General features: G+C 37.1%; 1 protein-coding gene and 1 long non-coding RNA gene across 3 annotated transcripts; one reads left to right on the top strand and one right to left on the bottom strand.

Annotated features, from left to right (window-relative positions):
* The first annotated feature begins 360 nt into the window (after positions 1-360).
* Positions 361-1,263, top strand: LOC106305774. 2 transcript variants are annotated; one of them, XR_001263057.1, is made up of 3 exons: positions 361-427; positions 519-592; positions 669-1,263. It is a non-coding gene; the product is annotated as an uncharacterized LOC106305774 (long non-coding RNA). The 2 variants fall into 2 exon arrangements; XR_001263056.1 differs by having other exon boundaries at positions 415-592.
* LOC106305772 lies at positions 1,103-6,578 on the bottom strand. Its single transcript, XM_013742147.1, has 15 exons — positions 6,224-6,578; positions 5,480-5,882; positions 5,216-5,393; positions 4,996-5,135; positions 4,078-4,816; positions 3,813-3,913; positions 3,569-3,713; positions 3,409-3,477; positions 3,279-3,324; positions 2,706-3,166; positions 2,409-2,488; positions 2,162-2,297; positions 1,730-1,922; positions 1,559-1,641; positions 1,103-1,473 (listed from the first exon to the last, which is right to left on the bottom strand). Exons 1-15 carry the CDS (start codon positions 6,321-6,323, stop codon positions 1,351-1,353), a joined length of 2,997 nt encoding a protein of 998 aa, XP_013597601.1. The 5' UTR covers positions 6,324-6,578; the 3' UTR covers positions 1,103-1,350.
* Between the last annotated feature and the right edge of the window lie 15,364 nt (positions 6,579-21,942).

Here is a 21,942-nt window from a genome sequence, read left to right on the forward strand (position 1 = left end):
TTTTTTTTCCTGATCGAAATCCAACAGCAAAAAATCCCTCTGCGTAAGTCTATATTGCGAGAGTGTTTCGTAGAGTTTATAGTTCGATAGGGCGATCACGAGTGAGGCGTGATTCGTCTGCCATGGTTGTATCCTGGGACTCTATATTCGTACAGTCCCGTCTCACTAACGGAGCGAATATTTTGAGTTAAGGAAAGAGATCATATCTCGCCTCCATGTCTATTTGCGAATACGGTTTCTTATCGTCCTCGTATTCGTTTTTATATATTCGTCTATTTCCTTAACTTCGCTTTTATTATATCGTTTACATCGGTCCGGTTTTCCGGCTTTTACAGGTTTAGCTGTCAAGATGGCTCCACTCGCGCTTTTTAGACCTAACGTGGATGAGATCTCTCTTCTCTCCATCGACACAAGTACGTTAAAGCCGGTAAGTCTCTCTCTGGCTATATGGTGTAATCTCAATGAGACTTAAAGAAGTAAAAAGAGTGAAGCAGGAGGATACATGGTTGGATTCGCAGGCTCGAAATACGCAATAAGATCTTATCCTGTAAAGGTCGCAGATGGAAGCAACACAATAACAGATCTCACACTTGTAATGAATAACCCTTAAACCCTGTTGGAAACAATCAACATTGAAATAGAGAACTGAGTCGTTATATGTATGGTAGGTAATGGAGTTTCAGAAGGGAGTGCTGCAGAATCTGTTCTGGAAGAGCTTTGGATGCGAATCATGCAAAGGAGCATCTTCTTCTGTGTGTCTGAATCTGAACGGGACGGATTGCGGTCCCAACAGAAAAGTGCAAAGCTAGTGGAGGCGAAGCTAATTGCAACATCCAAATTCATGTGGCGTTTTCAGGGACAGACAAGAACCTCGAGTCATTTAACTCTTGGTACGACGTTAACAATCCGAGGCAGTACTCGCTTACCGCCCTCTATGCAAATGCTGTAAATTCTTTGAGTGGAAGACATTTGTAAGAGAGAGAGAGAGGCACATTGTAATGCAACAGCTGCTATGTAACTGAGGTTCCTAAATAGGTCTTTTGAACTTTCATGTCTTAACAATGATGAAGCAAATAACTTACACCTCCCAAGTTTGCAGACAAAAACAACATATCAATAAGATAAATGCAAAAGAAAGAAACACACAAAAGGTTTATATACAGAACCCTTCTGTCATTGTTGTAAACAAAACCCCGCAAATTGATGTTTTATACACAAGGAAGAATATTTAAAAGAACCCCAAAAAAGCACTAAAAAGAAAAAGAGAATCAAAATGTAACAAAGAGAAAGATGAGCAACTGGTTCAAGTCAATCATAGGCTACCTCCCTCATTATAAACATGGTGCTCTATTACTCTGACCGAACGTTCGAGTTCTCCCTTATGTCTCTCAGAAGATCTTTCAGCTCCGGGAATACCGTTCGGAGTAGCAGCTCCAGTATTGCAAATGTTAGTTGCTTTATGCATACGTTTGACTGCAGTTAATGATTCACGTGTCAAGCCAAAATGATGGATGAGTCAATCCTAATTAAACCCCTTACTCTGAAAAAGAAGACTAACCTGAGTGAAATAGAAGATGTCTCTTGCGCATCTCCTGTACTGATTGTGCCCTACCAAGCTCACCAAGGCTGTTGGAGCCCCATCTGATAATACATCAAGTGTTGAGGCTACTTCCAATGAGACTTAAAACTAACTAGAGGAGTTAATCTGAGGAGAGCCTAAGATACTCACCGAAAAGGAATTTCTTGATTTCACTAGCCCTACGTGAAGCTTCGAATTGCTGCTCAAAGGAACTGGGTTTAACCTCCTTCATACCACCAAGTTGGCCTGCGATTTGGAAAGCATTATCACTAGGGTCGGTCCTATCCGATGCCTCTTGACCGTCACCCACTCTGGTAAAGAACACGCCATTTGGCCAAAGAAGCTGCAGAGAAAACTCAAATACGATTATTACAAGCATCACAAATTGGAGATATCACTCCATTAATACTATTTTTTCCTCTGCTTTCTTACATCAACCAAAGTAAACTAAGCATATTTGGATACTATCCTACTTGAGTTGTAACAGATTTCAACGAATGTTCAAATATGATATCGGATCTCATAAGCAGGTGAAGATTCAGTTTACTTGTGAAAAAGATAAGGGAAAAACTTAAATCTTACATCTTGAGCCCAACGTATTCCATGAGCTACTGTGTCTTCATTCCGCAGCCAGCACACTTCCCTCAGGAGCCAGTCATCCACAGCATCTTCCATAACTAGCTGTAATATTTGCTTTGATATCCAGAAAACTTGCCTCCTATAGTAAAATACCATTTTAAGATTATTCAAAAATAAAAAAAAGCCATGTCAAATAGAACAACACGATCTACAAACAGATAACATCAGAAAGAATAACTACTTGTCTCACCTTAACCAGCCTCTTCTATTTAACTGAAACACTTTATCGACTAGGTTCAAAATCGGCACACTGACATTGGGAGGATTCCACTGAAAATAAAAATCAGAGGATAAGTATTCCCAAGTTTCAAAATCAGAAGATGCCAAAAGAACTAGCACTTTAAATCTCTTCGGTAATAGGTTTCACTAAGCATAGTTAAATTCTTGGTGCAGTGATCAGATTGGGTCATTTGGCTTATGTATGTCTGTCATCAAGAAAAATTGTAGACTGTGCAAGAGAGACACTAAAGGACCATTTATGATGTACCTCAGGTACGCCAGTAGGACTATGAGCCACACTTGTGGATGGATCGGCATGCTGCGAATCGCTGAACCCTCTTACTTCAGATTTTGCTTTATAATCATTTTCCTTATTAAAGGGCATATTCTCAGGCTCTCCAAGACGTCTAACCACTCTTGGTGGGAAACACTTAGAGTCCAATTCATTATCTGAGTGCCACCCATTAGCTTCTGAAACAAGTCTACCTTCCCCTTGGGTATTTTCTCCAAGTTTGTCAATGTCTTCATTATCGGAAATGCTGCTGTGCATTGATTCGGTTGCAGTTTCCTTAGCGAGCTGAGTGTTTATGTCATGTACACTCCAGGAGAGATGGCGCGCAGGAACTTGATCATTTTCTTCAAGTGGAGATCCTACAACCTTGCGCATAAGGCCACCCGAGACCCCTTTAAACTGGCGTACAATATCGTCCATGGCATCATCAACATTAACTGCTCAATTCCAAAAAGAGTATATTGGCAAAGTAAAGCAACACAGGTAAACAATAACCACTTCTCTATTCATTCTGTTCATTGTTTTTGAAGCTACATATTGACAAAATACCTGCAAGAGTTTTCATCACCGATGAAGACTTTCCAAATGAATAGTTCTACAAAACGAAAACGGCAATGATCAGATCATCTATTCAAATGGGATCTGAAAGCAATAAAAGGTATTGCACTTAGGTCCTCACTTTTGAGGACTCCCTTAGAAAATCCCAAACTTCATATTGTTCAGCAACATTAGCTATAGACAAGAGATCCTGCAGAAAAGAGAAAAATGGCCTAATAAGAAAATGATGATGGTAATTATGCCTTTTTTTTTTTTAAATAGCTAAGGGGATAAAATAATACTTGTAGGTACTTGTCCAGCTGAATACAGCGGCGATGAACAAAAGCATCTTCGGTGCTTGATGAGAATATACGCTTGGGGGGCAACTGTAAATTGTAATTCGGGATTTCTTTGAGTTGGCGATGCAACCGCTCGAAATTACTGTATCTGAAGGGAAGAAAACAAGCAATGACAAAGTCAATATCAAAAGCTAGTGATATGAGTAACTAGTCCAATGATGTGCACAAGAAATGATGAGAAAATAACCTTCTCTTAACAAACCAAGTTTTGTTTTCCGTATCTGTCACCGCAATAGAATATACTGCAAATGATTTTGATGACAGCTTCTCAAAATAAGCTCCAAGAACCTGCAGCGACACAGACATAAGATATAATCTTCTGAGAGCTCTTCAACACAAAAGAAATAGTTATAAATTGCAAAACACATACACAAAACGGAAAAGGTTGTTCAAGTGCATGTCTGTCGCACACAAACAAAAAACAAGAGAGTAATACAGAGCCAAGAGCTTACCCGACATTTCAGCTTTGAGCACTGCTGACTCTCTTTGTGAAGAACGATGTTTGGAGATTTACTATCACATGTATGATTCTCATTGTGCTTGATGTAAGCACTGGTGTAGAAATCTGTGATAAGAGGCCCCTCACCGACTCCTAATAGTGCCAGCCTCGTTTCAGGTTGTAAAAGATCCGACGTACTATTAGATCTCTTAAGTCTATTCTTATTCCCATCAGAAGGAGGTTCATTTCTAACACCAACCTCATACATGTGGCGCCCTCCTTCACATGAAGCTGTTCTACTAATATCCTCCTCGATTTGCACTAGTGAGTGCTTATCAACGCTAACTCTAGGGGGCAAATGTACCACTGCTTTTTCTTCTGTACCAGTAGTAGTACTAACCGAAGAACCCGTTTTCAGAGATTTTTTGTGCTCTTTCTTTTTGTAGTTTCTTCCTTTAGTCCACATGTTTTCGAGGTTTTCGGGAGTAAGAACCTCGGTTCTCCTTTGCGTTGCGACCTCTAGCATCCGGGCCCAATCACCAGAGTGCTGTTGAATGCGCAGTTCAGGATGTCTTTCATCGTCTACGGATGGTGTTTCCTGCTCATTAACTTTTGCCAAATTCATACTTTTTGCTTGGCTATCGGAGGCTGACAATGAGGCAGAGTAAACACTCTGTTCTTCCCCAGAAAACTGCTCAAAGTTTCCCTCTTTAATAATATTGATAATGATCTCAAGCACTTCGTTGATACGCCTGGGGAAATATGGAAACTTAATTAGCATCTCTACTTTAGACAAACTGAAAGCAGCGTCTAAAGTATAGCTTCCATTGGATATATTTATCTGAAACTCTGAAAGCATAAGTTGTTCCTCGCTAGTTTGTATTATAAAACACCAATAACATTCTGGAAGACAGATAGGTAGAGAACTTACTCGGGGGCTGCTAAATTCAAAAGAGGTTGAACTACCAAGCAAGTAACAATCTCCCTAGCGATCGTTCGAACAAGAGGGCACTGAGCTTCTCGTGGTCTGAGAACCACAGATAATATGCCAGCGACTATTTTCTGAAGAACCTGTAAGAAAAACAAAGAGAACGTTCAGGTAAAACTGAAAACGCCACTGCCTAGTTTTCATCAGAGCTATCCCCTCATACCTTGTACTCACTCTCAGGTGAAATGAGTGCAGGATAAAGTTCCCCAGAAGCCATAAGATGGTATTTCAATCTTTCATCTCTCTCTTCAGATGACAATGTCTTCATAACATCAGTACCAATAGCAGCGTGATTTCTTCTAAAAATCTCCAAATGATCACCTATCAGATCAACTATATCCCTGCATAATCAGGCATTTGATATTTCATCATCATCCAAATCAAAACTCGAGAACTTTGATGGCGGAATAGGACTAAAAGACGGCACCTAGTTAGCAGGTCGACGATATTGATCTCTTTAACCCTTACTGAAATTTCACCAAGAGCATCCATGATAACTCCACGGATGAGTTCAGGGGCCTCTTTATCAGGCGTGATCAAAGAGTACCACAAATTTATAACGAAGTCATTAAGGATCTTGTCGATAAAATCATTGATGGCAGCATCCACAACAGGGGAGTCGATTTTCTTCTTCCACCTAGGAGGTGGTGGGGTAGAGGAAAGACGAGGATCGTTCAAGGAGAGCTGCTTCTTGTCGGGATAAGACAACCTGCTCTGTCTTGGATCTGGCATAACTTTCCATCTGAACTCAATCTGATTAAGAAGAATCCGAAGAGCGCCAAGAATGAGGATTGCCATTGGCAAATTCATCCACATAGACTTGCTCGTATCTGCATGAGAGAGAACAAGAGAACGGCAATGAGCAAAAAAACATCTATAATGATTAAAAATCAATGCAAAACATGAACACAGTAAACAAACATATCATCTATCAAGTGAAGTGGGTTTCTGAGTTCCAAAATGATCTTAAAGACATCCTAATTCCACACGCAATTTTGCAGCTTCAGGACATATCAAACTGATGCTGACCACAGAACGATACAAATACAGAATCTCTTGTCTGAAACTAGAAATCGTGATCATCCAAATCCAATTTTGCAGCTTCACAACATATCAAACTGTAATTTTAACCAATAGTGTCTGAAACTAGAAAGGTCTGAAATTGACGTACGGGTCAAGAAGTAGGTGACGGAGAAGATGCACAAGGCCCACCATACGGTCCGTATTTTGGCTTCCTCGATCAGATCCTGTATAGTCTCCATCGCCTTCATCGCAGCCGCACAAATTCGATCGCTATTAAGAAAAGGGAGGATTTCTTGAACCCTAGCTGCTTACTGTAGCCCGAAAAGGGAGAAGGTCGTCGAGATTTGGATCAATTACTGATGATCGAACATGGTGGATTCTTCCTTTCTTCTTCTTTATTTTTTTCTTCTTTTACTTTTTGGGCATTGTTTTTTTTTTTATTAGACTGCGGAGACGAGACAATTTCTCCGGACACATCAACAAAGGTAATGCGGTGTCGTTTGCTCTCGGATGCAAGTGCTATAGTTTACAACACATATTTTTAACTCTTTCCCAAACGTCTTTTCTCTTTTCTTTTCTTTTTCGAATTTTTTTTTTTTTTTTTGTCAACTTCGGGCCACAACGGGCCGGCCTGTTAGCCCATTAACCCCATGAAGGGGAGACTCCTTCCATTGGAGCAGAGGAGGGATTGAACCCTTGATGCCAAGGTGAACTTTGTCACAAGGCATGGCCACTGGGCCATGACCATCTCGGCTTTTTTTTTCGAATTTAGAATCAAAAAATTGAATGAATCCCCTACATTATTTATGAACTGATTTTTCTAAAAATTGTTATTTAAATGCTCAAATTATGTTTGAGTTTTTCTGGGAGTAAATACGTAGGTTTACTAACCAATAACAGTTTGTCACTACATATTCAATTTTTCTTCTTAAAAAGAAACAAAATAATAAGAATTTACCAAGTTGTATTATGTTTTTAAAATATAAAGGTTAAAATAAATAAATAAAATAGTAGTAATTGCCAAAAAATAGAAACTTTTTTTAACACAAGATATGAGTCCGTTGCGTTGCAACGATTTTTGTTTGATGTTTTAATTTAATAAAAACCATAAATAATAAATCATTTTATTATAGTATTATGATTGTTTTTTGCATATGTTGTTTGAGAATTATTTTATAATTATTGTTTTTTGCATATGTTGTTTGAGAATTATTTTATAATTAAAACCCGTTTTCACACATAAGTTCAAGTTAATATTTTTATTTTATAATCATGGTGCATAGATGAGTTATTATAAACTTTATACTAAGGATTAGAGAAAATACTATACATTAACACAATCCCAACTAAGAAATGAAAAATAAAAATGAAAGTTAAATACACTAATCGAATCAATGACAACATTATACATGTTCTTATGTACTAATTTAATATTTTATTAAATAAGTCTTTAAAATTTTATTTTGCTAGGATTTTTTTAAAAAGGAAAACATTCTATTTTATAAATCTCCTTTTTATTTACAATAAAAAAATAAAAAATAATATTAAATACTCTTTTACAATTTTGTGTAAGATTTTAGAAAAGGTAAATTACTGTCATATAACCTATTACAATTATCTGCTCTTTAGAATTTCAGAAAAAATATATTGCTATCAAATAATTATTTTTAGTTATTAATAAATATTTTTAAAGTTGTTAATTTTACAATTCGTATCAATCCTAATTTTACACTTTTTTTGTTAATTAAATAAATTTTAGTATCATGTTGATCATCAAACACTCTCTTAAAAATAGTATCAAATAAATTTTTACAATTCTCTTTTGAGTAGGACTTAAAAATATTATACAATTTTTTTTTGTTTATCAAATATTCTTTTACAGTTTTGTAGGATTTTAGAAAAGGAAATTAATATTCCATAATCTTTTACAATTATATTTTTTCTAGGATTTAAAAAAAAAACAAATTCTATCATATAACTATTTCCAGTTAATATTAACTATTTTTAAAAGTTTCAATTTTTAAAATTAGTTTTTTCAATATCATTAATATTTTTACATTTTTTCTTGTTAATTGAATAATTGTTACTATCATGTTTATCATTAAATTTTTGAAGTAAAAATTATTATTAAATAAAATTTTACAATTTTTTCTGGACACGATTTTTTTTAAAAAAGAAAAAATTCTTAATTGGTTAAGATTATAAAAGAATTTTCTTTTAGAAACCTCTTTTATTTAAGATTTTTGGTAAATAAGAAGTTATTTTCACATAATATGGAACTTTTTATTGACACATTCACCATCTAATTTTTTAATTGACACATATCACAATCATATCAAGTGAAATATTTTAAGTTAATTTTGGTTTATATTTTTTAACACAAAATTATTAAAAAGTAAAATTAGTTAATTAGAAGAAAAATAAGATTACTTTTAAGTTTTTATTTTATTTGGACTTTTAAAAAAAGAAATTAATTATTTTATTTATTTTAGATTTTTATACAACTATCTTACTTTTAATAGAAAAATTATGTTTAATTATTTATATATTTGGTCTTATACATACAAACACATATTTATCATATAAGTTAAAAGTTATACTAGCATCATAAGATGTAATAAGGATAATAAAAAGTGGAGTTGTATCAAGAAATTAAAAAATATATTCAGGTAATATTTTTCAAGTAAATACTATTGTGTTTTGTAAAAATAATATGTGGAAGCTTAAACCTAAATATAGATGCGAAATATTTGTATTTTTTTTTTGTCATAATTTTTTAACATAGAATTATCGATTAAAAAAGAAAGTTATTTACTTATAAGAAAATAATAAGAGTACTTTTACAATTTTCTTTTGATTATGCTTTTTAAAAAAGTAATATGATTTATTTTAAAGTTAGTTTATCTTCATGTTTTTATTAAATAATTTATTATACTTGTAAGATTTTACAATTCGTTTTTGTTTAACATTTTTTTCTTAAAAGTTAATGTTTATCTTTTATAATTCTCTATCTTAGTATCTCTTAAAACAAATATTATAATGAAAAATAATAATAATAATAATAATAATAATAATAATAATAATAATAAGACTATTAAATAATATTTATAATTAATTTTTAAGAAAAATCATTTTTATTATTTTAGTATATATTTTTCTATTATGATATAGTTTAACACATATCAAAATTTTAAATATATAACTACCATGTATCACAATCATTTTAGTTAGCAATTTTGAAGAACTAAGTTCAATATAATCTTTTATAATTATATTTTCATTAAAAGTTTAGAAAAAAAAATTATATTAAATAAATTGTTTTCAAATCTATTTTTAGGATTTTGAAAAAGGAAAATTTCTAAAAACAATTACTACTAAATATTTTTTAAAATCATTTTTACTATTAAATAATTTTTAAAAGTAGTTTTTTTTTAATTTCGTTTTTATTATCTTATTATATATATTTTTAATCATTATATATTTAAACACATGTCACAATATTAGAAGGAAAATAATTATCAAATAATCTTTTGCAATTATCTTTTGATTATGATTTGAAAAAAGGAGAATTACTATTAAATAATATATATAATAAGATTTTTAATAAAATTCGTTTTTTGTTAATATCTTAGTATATATATTTTTAATTATGAAATAGATTAACACATGTCACAATCTTATTATATAATTGTTATGTGTCGCGATCATGTTAATTAACAACTTTGAAGAACCAAGCTTTATATAATAAGATTGTTAACCCCGACATCAAACCACAAAATCCTCTAAACACTAAACTCTAAACCATTGGATAAACCTTAAATCATTGGGTAAATCATAAACACTTAACACTAATTATTTCGTAGCTACTACTATTTTTTATTTATTTTTATATTTTTTATTTTAACAGCATAACATGACTTGCCAAAGTCTTATTATTTGTTTCTTTTTTTTTCAAAACAGAATATGAGGTGGCAAAATATTATTGGTTATGAACCAATAGATTCACCATAAGAGGTGAATCCAAGAAAAACTCATTATGCTTTAATTCATGAGTTAATCTAGGTTCAGCAACCAATAGAATTTCGTTATTTAAAACTTGATATCTTTTAAAAAAAGAAACAAAATATTGTCAAGTTATATTATGTTTTTTAAATAAAAAAGTAAAAAAAAAAGATAATAGATACAGAAAAAATTTTTTTTAAAAAAATATTTTTAACGTCGTCAGCAAAACACTAACCCTAAATCCTAATCCCTAAACCCTAAATCATAAACCCTAAACCCTTGGGTAAACCCTAAACGCTTGGGTAAACCCTAAACCCTTGGGAAAACCGTAAACCCTTGGATAAATCCTAAACTCTAAATAAAAAACACTAAAACCCTAATCCCTAAATCTAAACCCTAAACCCTAGAGTGTTTTAGTGTTTAGTGATTTTGATTTAGAGTTTATGATTTATCCTAGAGTTTAGGGTTTATTCAAGGGTTTAGGGTTTAGGATTTAGGGTTTATGGATTAGGATTTAGGGTTTAGGGTTTAATGTTTTGTCGACGACGTTAAAAATATTTTTTTTTGTAATTACTACAATTTTTTTTTTTACCTTTTAATTTTAAAAACATAATATAATTTGACAATATTTTGTTTCTTTTTTTTAAAGATATCGAATATGAAATAACACAATCTTATTGGTTGGTGAATTTAGGGGTTCACCCTAGGGGGTGAACCCAAGAATAAGTCTTAATTCATTACTTAGTATGAGAACCACTAATCAAATTACTAAACTATTATATTTATTCATATATGATAACCATAAAATATGTTTGCTAAATGATTTTTAGTTGATTCATTGAGTTAATTAATAAATTATTTTATATCATTTAATGTAAATATAAATCATATTTTTATTAAGTTAATTAATAAATTAATTTCTTATTTTAATATGTCTTAAATAAAAAAATTAAAATACGAAAATTTATGCATTTAAATATGTATATATATACATATATATAAATATTCAAATAAAAAAATCATACATACAATTTGAATTAAATAAAAATTATTTATATAATTTAAATTTAATGAAAGCTAAAAAAAATTGATAAGCCAAAAAATATAACTTAGGAAAAAATATTTATATTTATATTGAGAAAGCTAATTTTAAAAAAAAATTAAATTAAAACTTTTACTTTAGAAAATAATATATGTTTTAAAAATTATTATCACCGTGCATGGCGCACGAAAAATGGGAATTAAATCGAGTTCGTGCTTTCCAAATTGGGGGTCGAGCTTATCAACAGAATTACTGATTTTGAGCAGTATGAAGAGTTCCCTTGATATTGGTACAAAGGACTCATATGTTGAGCTTTGGATGTAAGTCTGGCGTGACATAGTTTTGATGCTTGTTTACTCGGTTTTTTTAATAATTCCTATTTCATTATTACCCTTTTCGGTTCAGTGAGGTGAGGGTGTTTGAGTTCAAGGTGGTTTTATTGAACAATGGATCATTGCGTTTTGATGAAGTCACTCGATTGATTTATTGTCGGAAAACAAACCAATTATTTGATACAAAACAATTATTATAGCAAGTTCTTGTGTATTAGCTCGAGCAGGTACTTTGAACTATGTGTTCTCTTCTTTGGGTTTTGAGAGCGGAGTGAACTATGGAGGTTAGCGTAAAGCTTAATCAGATATTTGAGGCCACTTTGAGCTCATAGCTAAATACTCTGGATATATATAATCCTTACTTGTTTGGAAATATCGTTAGACAACATATCATCATAAAGTATTTCTGCATGGTTTGTCTAGATTTGTGTTTGCTTTCAACATAAATGATTTCATGGTAAGGTTCTTCTACGGAACGTGTTCTTTGTCTGATATGCTTTTGTCAAGCTGATTGGATTTTGAGCCTCATAACGTAAGTCAATTCGTTTTAAGGAGTCAGCTTTACTAGCCCCCGAACATTTTAAGTTCCAGGTGAAATAGAGATATAGATTTTTCTGAGCAGAAACCGAGCTAGAGATCTTGACGAGCTGTTCAGCTAAAAAAATTAATTTGGTACCCGCTTCATAGCTAAAATAAAGTAATACCTTGGTCACAAAATTGTGACTAAAGCAGAAATCAGTACCTTGCTTGTAAGAAGAAACATAGCTAAAGTAGCTCGCTTACGGTATAAGACATAGCTATAGAATATGACTAAGAGAGGAGTTAAAAGTCATTCTCATCGAGTTGTGGCTTTTCCAGTAACATCAATTCAATAGCGGCCGCAACTTGTTACCTCGTTGAGATCTTGTGTTCTAAGATGAACTGAGCGGACAAAGAACCTAGAAGTTAGTTCTTGCGAATCGGGATCTCCAATGTTAAAATGGATGACTAAGGTTTCAAAATGATGACAGTGATCTCGCAGCACGTGAATAAATGTGGTTTGTCGAGGTCGATTGTTCTTTTCATAATGAAGTGGATAGATGTTATCTATGTATTCTAGATTTTATCCACTTCAGTTTCTGCCTAATGTTGGCATGATCCAAGTCACCTCTTTAGGGTGTCGGTGTAGGAAGTTTTCCTTCAGTGTTCAATCTTTTGTTGAGATCCTGTCACCTTAGGCGTTGTCAGGCATGATGGCTTGTATTCGTTGGACTTCGATGTTGTTTATTTCCACATGTTTTTGAAATGCTTTGATATTGGTAATACTCATTTGAAAGAACACCACCATAGACTCTTCAGTATATTTAGATATTGCACCATAACCCAGCGGCTAAACGCATTAACTCCTCTTATTGGTTCGATTTCAGTAGCATACAAAACTTCTGTTCTTTTCTCTCCAAATCCACATAAGATGATTCTATCTGGCTGGCATTTCAAAAACAGAATGATGAAATCCCGCAGGTTCGGTAACAAGAATCCTCTTTGGTTACGAATTGGCAGAGACCTCTTCCGGGTTTTAAGAAATTTAACGTGGCTTCATCTTGGGTGGATATTTTCCAGAATTGTGGTTCAATGTGGATTGCCCGTTATTTTCAAGGATTGCCTAAGTTTCATAGTAGCAAAGCCCTTTTTAAGGTGGATTCTACTTTGGGACCGGAGCTAATTTCCATTAAGGGTTTGACTGGTTGTTAGCATTTTATAACAATCAGAAAAACAATGTAAACTATTATTTAAACTCTATTATAAAATAAAAAAACGAACAACATAGTATCTAGATGTTTCATATGGATATAAATACTAACTACAAAAATGAACAATATTTGGATACAATATCCAGATGTTGTTTCAGATACTGCATTTAGAAGGTGCATTAAATACAAAAACGAACATAGCCTTGGTGTATTCACATCTGTCTCTTTTGAATTTGTGGATTACCGCGAACCCGCTAACATGTACATCATTTTAATTAAAATTAAATATTTTAATTTACAAATAATTTGATAATCTAAATTGTAAAATATGTTTACTCACATCCGCCCACATCTGTAAAATACAAACTTATTAAAACAATTTGACTCACATTCACTCAGTGGCAGGTTAGATTCCAACTTAACTTTAAAACAAAAAAAATATTAAAAGAATTTGATCCACATTCACTCTGTGGCGGGTCAGACTCCAGCTTAACTTTAAAACCCAAATTGTTTGTTTAAAGATATTATTTTTTTTGATGAAATTTTAAATTCATTGATCATCATGAGAAAAATTTATATGTACAAAGAATGAGTTTGTATGGCGCTACTGCAAAACTTTTAAAGAATTAAAACTAAGCCTGAAACCATCTCTGCATTAGCCCATGCAGCCCTGGCTTCAAGTGGTACTTTGTAGAGGAGATCCTGTTCTTCATTGTCTTTTTTATCAACTGAGCAAGCTGATCCACAGTCTTCACTGCCCCATTATGTTGTCGATCATTGCGTTCTTGCCATATGAAGTAGATCGTAGTCTGCAGAACAAGTCTCAAAAGAATGTTGGTGAGGCGATCATAAGTGCCCGCGAGCATTCTTTGTATCGTGGTTTTCCAGTCTGGATCAGGGTCTGAGCCAAAGAGATTGACAACAACGCTTAACCACAGTCTGAATGTATAGAGACATGCGAAAAACAGGTGATCCCTCGTCTCATCCGACTCTCCACAATAGACACAGACCTGCACCTTGCCCCATTGTCGAGTGCTGGTGACCTGTTGCAAGTCTATCCTTTATAGCTAACCAACTAATGAAACCATAACGAGGCACGCCTTGGGGAAACCAAACAAGCTTGTTCCACCGAACTTCTTCCTTACGCCCACGAAGCAGATGCCAAGTAGCAGACGATATAAACTTTTTCTTAAATTCATCCTCCCCACACTTCCAAGACACACCATCAGGCTCCGATACAGTTAAGGATAAAGGAAAAGAGGACACGACCTGGATCACTTCTCTGATACGCTGGTCACGGCAGTTTCGAAATCTCCACACACCATCACGCAAAACTTCACATACCCTTGCCTCCCTGGCTATACCAAGATTCTGTGTACCAATCTCACTAGTAAGTTCAATTATATGACCCTGCGGATGCCACAAATCATTCCAGAACCTCACATTTCGACCATCTCTGATGTTCATCCGTATGAAGTTTTTTGCTAAATATTTCAACCTTTACAATTTCCTCCAAACCCAAGACCCTAAACATGTATCCTGTGCATCCCAGAAAGTCTCCCCTCTCAATAGATAATGTCTCGCCCAGTCTCCCCATAAAGAACTAGAGCAGGAGAACAACCGCCATATAAATTTCAGCATGAATACATTACTAACATCTTTCACGCCTGATTCCAAATCCTCCTTCTTCATATGGACAACACACATCCTCTCATGCTACCTTTGCCTTTGATGTATCATAAGGTGATACACTCCATAAGAAAGCAGAGCACATTCTCTCGATCTCATCAATACAAGATTGCGGCAGACAGCACGCGGCACACCAGAAATAAGCCATACTCGCGATTACTGATTTTATGAGTAACAGTCTTCCTGCATCGGAGAGAGCTTTGCTTGTCCAAGAGAGGAAACGGTCCCTAATCTTTGAGACCAACGGCTCATAGTCATTCCTCGACATAATCTTTGAAGTAAGAGGGAGTCTAAGGTACTTTATGGGTAGAGCCGAGATAGATAGCCCCACTGCTGCAGCTTCATTTTCCAGCAATTGTTTACTTCTCCATGCTGCAAAGACAGTAGATTTTGCTATGTTTATCTCCAGACCTGAAAAATTTCCAAAATCCTCAAACACTAGCAGAGTATTACGAAGTGATGTCGAAGAGCCATTACAACAATGTCATATGCAAATCTCAAGTAGGACATGTTGACATCTTTACACTAGGGATTATAACCAATAAGACCACTAGCAGCCGCCTTGTTAAATAACTTGGACAACACATTACTTATGAGGACATAGAGATATGGTGACAGTGAACATCACTGCCTGATCCCCATGCTGCTTTGAAAGAAACCCTCAAGTTCACCATTGACTGATACCGAAAACGCTGCTGTGTCTATGCAATGCATAATCTAGGTAACAAAGAGATCCGGGTACTTCATTGCACATAGAGTATCTTCAATGAAAGACCAACTAACCGTGTCAAAAGCTTTTGATATGTCCAACTTTACAGCTGCCCGAGTGGATACCAAAGGCTTATGGTAATCTTTGACGAGCTCAGTAGCTAATAAGACATTCTCCAGCAGTAGACGTCCCCCTAGAAACACACACTGATTCAGATCAATAGCCTCAGGAAGAGTAGCCTTAAGTCGTGTAGCTAAGATTTTTGGGATAACTTTGTAGATTACATTGCAGCATGCAATTGGCCGGATATCACACATCTTCTCAGCAATTTTTGTTTTCGGCACAAGGGATAGCAGAGTAGCATTGACACTTCGGGGCATGAAACCATAAATAAAGAAAGACTGTACAGTCATCACAAAATCTTTCTCAATCACATGCCAAGCAGCTTTGAAGAACTTCATGGGGAGCCATCAGGCCGAGACGCCTTGTTACTAGGCATAGTGAGAAGAACTTCCTTAATCTCAGCAGCTTGAAGTGGCTTCATAAGTCTGCTCTCTTCCTCAGTGGAGCACTGATGGCCAATAAGCGCAGAGAGCTGCGCTCTTCCTGAGGTAACCTCGCATGATTTTGTTGGGAGCAATTTAAAAAAGTCCCAAAGTGTGTAGCTGCTTCTTGCTTTATATCATGGAGCGATGAGAGGATCCTGCCATCTGCTGTAATAATCTTCCTAATAGTATTCCTCGCATTTCTACTATGAGTGACTCTGTGAAAGAAACGCGAGTTTCTGTCCCCAAGCCCCAACCACTGAATCCTCGACTTTTGATAGTAAAATTGTTCCTCAACACCGGAGATATGATGCCAGTATTTTCAGGCATCTGAAGCTGCTTCGAAAGAAGAGGTATGTGGGTTCTGCATCGCTTCCGTTTGCTTAGCACAAAGAACTTTATAGGCTTCCTTCACACGCCCTGGTAGATCCCCATACAAATCCTATTCAGACTTCTCATTTCGAACTTCATTGCACATAGAGTATCTTCAATGAAAGACCAACTAACCGTGCCAAAAGCTTTTGATATGTCCAACTTTACAGCTGCCCGAGTGGATACCAAAGGCTTATGGTAATCTTTGACGAGCTCAGTAGCTAATAAGACATTCTCCAGCAGTAGACGTCCCTCTAGAAACACACACTGATTCACAGTCTTCCCCATCTGGATAATACGAAACTTTTATAAAACTAAAAACATTCGTTCTCGCTACTACTCCCTCATAATAATAAATATTTTGCAGTTAAGATGATAAAGTCAGTGACTCTTCGTCCATTTCCTCTCTCTATACAGTTTAATGGCAAGGCTAAGTTCCTCGGTCCAAGTCTTGTTTTCCAGCAAGACCCTTCTTGGTGGTTCGCTGTTCAAGCACGAGAGAAATCCCCAAGCTTGAGCTCTTCAGCCGTGGAAAATTCGATCGGATTCTTCAAAATCCACCATTGATCGAAAAAGCCGAGATCGAACTCCCAGGTACGTTAGAAAAAAGCTATATAATCTGTAGACAACTTTTTTTAACTTAACAACTTTCCATGTTCTGTTCTTGGATGTGTTGTCTGAAAAGATCTTTATGAGGGAGTGTGAAATTTCTGCAGAAGACCGATAACCGGACTGACATAAACGATATAATAAAAGCGATATGTTAAGGAAATATACGATTGTAAAGCGAATACAAGAACGATAAGAAATCGTATTCGCAAATGAACATGGAGTCGAAATATAATCTATTTCCTTAACTCTAAATATTCGCTCCGTAGTGAGATGAGACTATACAAATATATAGTCCAAGGATACAACCATGGCAGACGATTCACGCTTCACTCGTGATCCCCCTATCAGACTTTAAACTGTACGAAACACTCTCGGATTTATGACTTACGCTAAGGGATATTTTTCTGTTGGTTTCGATACGAAAAGTAGTGAAGAATGAATGAGAGAGTCGGGTTTATTTAAAGAGAAGGAGAAGACCCACTTCCCGCAACAGCTACTGCACGTGGGCGAGAATCTCGCGGAGATCGAGGGAAGTTGAGTTACAAAGCTTACACCCCAAGACTCTCTCTTATCCCGAGAGGATAAAATGCATGACGTTTTTATTTTCTAGACAAACTACTTGTAGTTTCAAAACGAAATGCATGTTGTTTTTTGAGAATTAAATAGGCAAAAACGTTGAGTTTAACTTGGTCCAAAAAAATCTTATTGGGCCGGAGGCCCTCCACCAAGACCCAAGACCCACGCCCACACCGAGCCGACCAGACGGCGGCGGCGGCGCGTGCGTGGAGAGTCCTTTCTCTACCTGAGCCGTTAAACCTCTCATATCACATGAGCATATATATATATTGCTCATACTTGCCCAACATAAGCGATGTGGGACAAGCTTCTTCTTCCCTTCATTTAACCAATTAAAGGCCATTAATGGGCCATTTCTTTTCACTTAATTACCATTATTTATATAAGCCTTGGGTTTAAATAATTGATCCAACAATTTCTACATGAATAGAAATGAGTATAAACATATGCAGACTCGATGGACTCTAAAAAAATATACTTATTTTAATCCTGACTAGACTAGACTAGACAGACTTATCGAGAGTGTTTGCGAAAAATTCACTGTGTTTGAGTTGGTGGCATTTTTAAGTCTTGAACCACTCATAGTTAATATCTGTCGGGTTTACTTTACCAAAAGGTGAACATTGTCGATCCTAAAATCTATACTAAGAATTTGATAGTGATCGGGAGTTTAATCTAGGGAAGATAAATGATGTAGGCAACGATATCTTTAGAACACAACGATATAATCAGTTTTCAGTAGGCAAAAATGGACTTTTATTGATGAATAAGGTCGAATACATTGAGTTAAACAAGATCGAAAGTTACAAACGAGATCGCTAAGAGAAAGGATCCAAAGACGGATGCAAACAAGGTCGAAGTATGGGTGTAGCTCTCTCTAGGGTTTTCAACGTGTCCCTTTCCTTATGCATCGATCTCTTCTTATAACGGGCTGCTTTCGTGATGCTCGCAACCGTTCCGCGATCTCCGGTTCTTCGAAGTCTTCGTCTGGAGCTCACGTGCTCGCTATGGGCTTTAACTCTTCACAGTCCATTTACTTGATCGTGGCCCATTAACGTATTGGTCAAAATTGGGTCCAACATTTGTCCCCCAGCCTCTTTTGGTTTGAACGAAACGAAAAGAGGTAGTTTGCTTTAATCTTGATTTCGTCGCTTGGTAACCGGTACAATTTTGGTTTGAATTTAATGACAAACTTTGGAGACCGTTGTTTGGCGCGTTTTTGTTCCTAGGTCATCATTTTCCTTCTCGATAATGGTGATAGAGCCGTTAGGGTGGCTATAACTACGCAAGGGATTTCTTTTTTTTTTTTTTGTCTTAATTCCGATTCTTCTTCTTCATCTCTTTTGCTATTGCTTTGAGATTTCTTGATCATTGAACCTAAGATGTCTTCATCATTCAGCTTTCCTCACCCGACGACTAAGACCGACGATCTTGAGAATCTCTACACGGTGTATGGAGTCGACCGTGCCGTCGTCCTCGACTTGGCTTCTGCGTCTGAGACTCCCAAAACCGTTCGAGGAGGATATTTCGGAGCTTATCTCTCTTTCTTCCAATCTTGCAGTCTTACTTTCCTGATTCCAGAGCCAATCCTCGAGATCTTGGCAGAGCTTGGTTTATCGTTCACTCAAATCCTCCCAAACTTTCTTAGGCATCTCATAGCGTTCTTGATTAGAGCTAGGGAGGAAGGTATTTCCTTCCGTCTTGGTGAGTTCCGTTACCTTTTTCTAGTGAAGCGGAACATGCAGAGTCCCGCAACTTTCCTCGTGTCTTCGAGTCCGGGTCGCCACGTTATTGAGGATGTCCCTTATCGCGATGAGAAGTGGCGTGAGCAATTTTTTGTCTTTAAGGTGGATCGAGCATCCATGGGCGACTTCGATTTCTCTCGACTTCCCCGGAATCGGGCTGAGAATATAGGTTTGTTCTTTCTTGATCTTAATGTCAATATTTTTCCTTTGGGGGATTTGCGATTTAAATCTTCGTTTTTTCTTTAATTGTTCCAGTTCATTCCGGAAGTTCCTTGATGTCGGACGAGATTCGGGGTTTGATCGGAGTTCCCTGGAGAGGTCGTACGAACTGGTCATCGTTTGACCAGTCCCGAATCCGAGCTGCTTATGCCATGCCAAGGGGAACAAACAGGCCCCCACCGGTTATTGGTGGTTCTGAAGATGAGGCGGAGCGCTCTCAAGAAGTCATTGTGACTTCTTCCATTCAAGCTCAGTCTTTGGACCGATTGGCCAGGCAGCTTGTGAGGAGGTCGTCGTTTTGTATTTCCGAGTCAGCGTCGAGGAGCAGAGCTTCTGATATACCTCCTTTGTTTTTGATTCGGGATTCCGATGATGAAGATGTTCCTGGGGAGCGACGATCTCCTGTCTTGTTGAGCCACGGCTCGGAAGACGAAGTCGTTGCTGCGATCCGTAAGCTATGTCGATCGTCGAAGGCTGCCTTGCCCGGTCCGTCAGGTTCTAGAAGAGAGTCGACCGTTCGGGGGCTTGTTTCTGAAGGTGATGATCCTCTGTTTGCGGCTCTGGACGACCTGGTCTCTCTCGCCGGTCGCATGAGATCTGCGGGTTACCGTTTCCCGTCCCTTACTTCTCCGACCGAGAAGGAGGCCTACGCCAAAGTGGCGGTCGCGAGCTCTAAGGTTCGTTTCTTGCTTTCTTTCCTTCTAGAAGATGCTTTGAGGTTCTTATTTGTCAGCTTCGTCTTCTTTAGGTTATGGAAGCCTTCAACGAGTATGTTGTAGCGATGGAGGATCGCGTTGAGGTTTCTCGGAATGACAAGGAGATCGAGAGCATCGGTTCTGAGATCAAGAGACTTTCAGCGGAGCTTGAAACCACCCAAGCGCGAGGGAAAAAGGGATGCTAAAAAGATCGAGGCCTTGACCGATGACTGAAGAGGACTTGTCAGGAGAACAAGACACTCGCGGCCCAGGTCGCCGCTCAAAGGGCCAAAATCACAGCGCTCGAGGTCGAGAGGAATCGACATATCTGTCATGTCCCCGATCCGAGATAGGATCGTTTGGGACGAGCCATGGTGCGAGGAGACGCACCAGTCATGTCATTAGACCAAGGGACAAGCGTATCATGGCTCAGGTAAAGGGTTAAGGGTATCAAAGGGTTGAGACTTAACCAGAATGAAGTAAGGTATAGTTTTATGGAGCTGGACGAGTAATGTGGGAGCTGGGCGAGGCGATGGTCGAGCTCGGGCAGCTCGGGGAAGCTCAATGGGAGCCCAGTCAGTGTGCATCAGCTGGTGGAGCTGGAAGGACTAGCTCACTCAGCTGGGGCCAGCTAGCAATCAGCTCAACTCAGCTGGGCTGAGTGTTCATGTCCGGGACGGTTGAGCGGTTACATGGGCGGTTATGGTGGTTCGATTAGATGGTGAGGCTATGGCATGGACGATCAGACTAAGGTCCAGGCCTTAGAGCCAAGATTGAAGTCGACAGAGACATGAGCAGTTGGAGGCAGTTGGGGCCGGTTTTGGAGCAGTTGAGGCGAAAGGATGCAAGAGGAGAGAGAGAGACACCTTTTCAGCCACAACTCCCACCCCTTCGCCCCCTTGGAAATTCCGACTCCCTCTCTCTATAAATACAAGGCCATGGGGCCAGATTTGCAGACACAATTTCCTTAGGGGAACCCCTGCCAAATTCGAGAGAGACAAACCCTAAGAGAGAGAGAGAGAGAGAACCGGCGATCCAAGGAGAGAACCAGCAAGAGGCTTGACTGTTCCAGTGGAGACTTGATCGTGGAAGGCAAGGCCTGAAGAGATGGATACCAGACAGAGAGAGAAGGATAAGGACAAGGAGAAGGAGATGGCGCCTGGGGAAAGAACGCCTAAGGCAGTGACATCAAGCAATCGGCCCTAGCCGGCTGATGATCTGATCGGGCTTGTGGCCGGTTTGCTATGCGCCTACATCTACTCTCCCTATCTCTTTTGATTCACCTGTACTATATGTTTATTGTGTTGGATTGGCTTGGTCAGACAGGGAACACTGAACCCAGGCCTTGGCCGGTTCAGTAACTAAGCCCTTGGCCTTTGGTCGGGCTGTTCATGATCGGATCTGACATTTCTAGAGTGATTTGTTGGATTCTGATTATGAGAATCTCTTAGTTGGGATTTATCAGGGATTATCATGAATTTTAATTATTTTTGGGAATTTATTTGAGTATGTTGATTTTTGGACAGAACCTAGATTCTAAGTATCCGAACCATGCTAATCTAGACTTGATGTTAGGATATCAGCCTTATGAGTATGTAG

The sequence above is a fragment of the Brassica oleracea genome, chromosome C7 (assembly GCF_000695525.1).
Source record: "Brassica oleracea var. oleracea cultivar TO1000 chromosome C7, BOL, whole genome shotgun sequence".
NCBI classification, from domain to species: Eukaryota; Viridiplantae; Streptophyta; class Magnoliopsida; order Brassicales; family Brassicaceae; genus Brassica; species Brassica oleracea.

Excerpts from the sequence above, each read along its gene's own strand:
- LOC106305772 (XM_013742147.1), bottom strand. The coding sequence starts at position 6,323 with ATGAAGGCGATGGAGACTATACAGGATCTGATCGAGGAAGCCAAAATA. Across the intron at positions 3,478-3,568 it reads AGCTGGACAAGTACCTACAA|GATCTCTTGTCTATAGCTAA; the intron begins GTATTATTTTAT and ends TCTTTTCTGCAG. Across the intron at positions 3,167-3,278 it reads GGTGATGAAAACTCTTGCAG|TTAATGTTGATGATGCCATG; the intron begins GTATTTTGTCAA and ends GGAATTGAGCAG.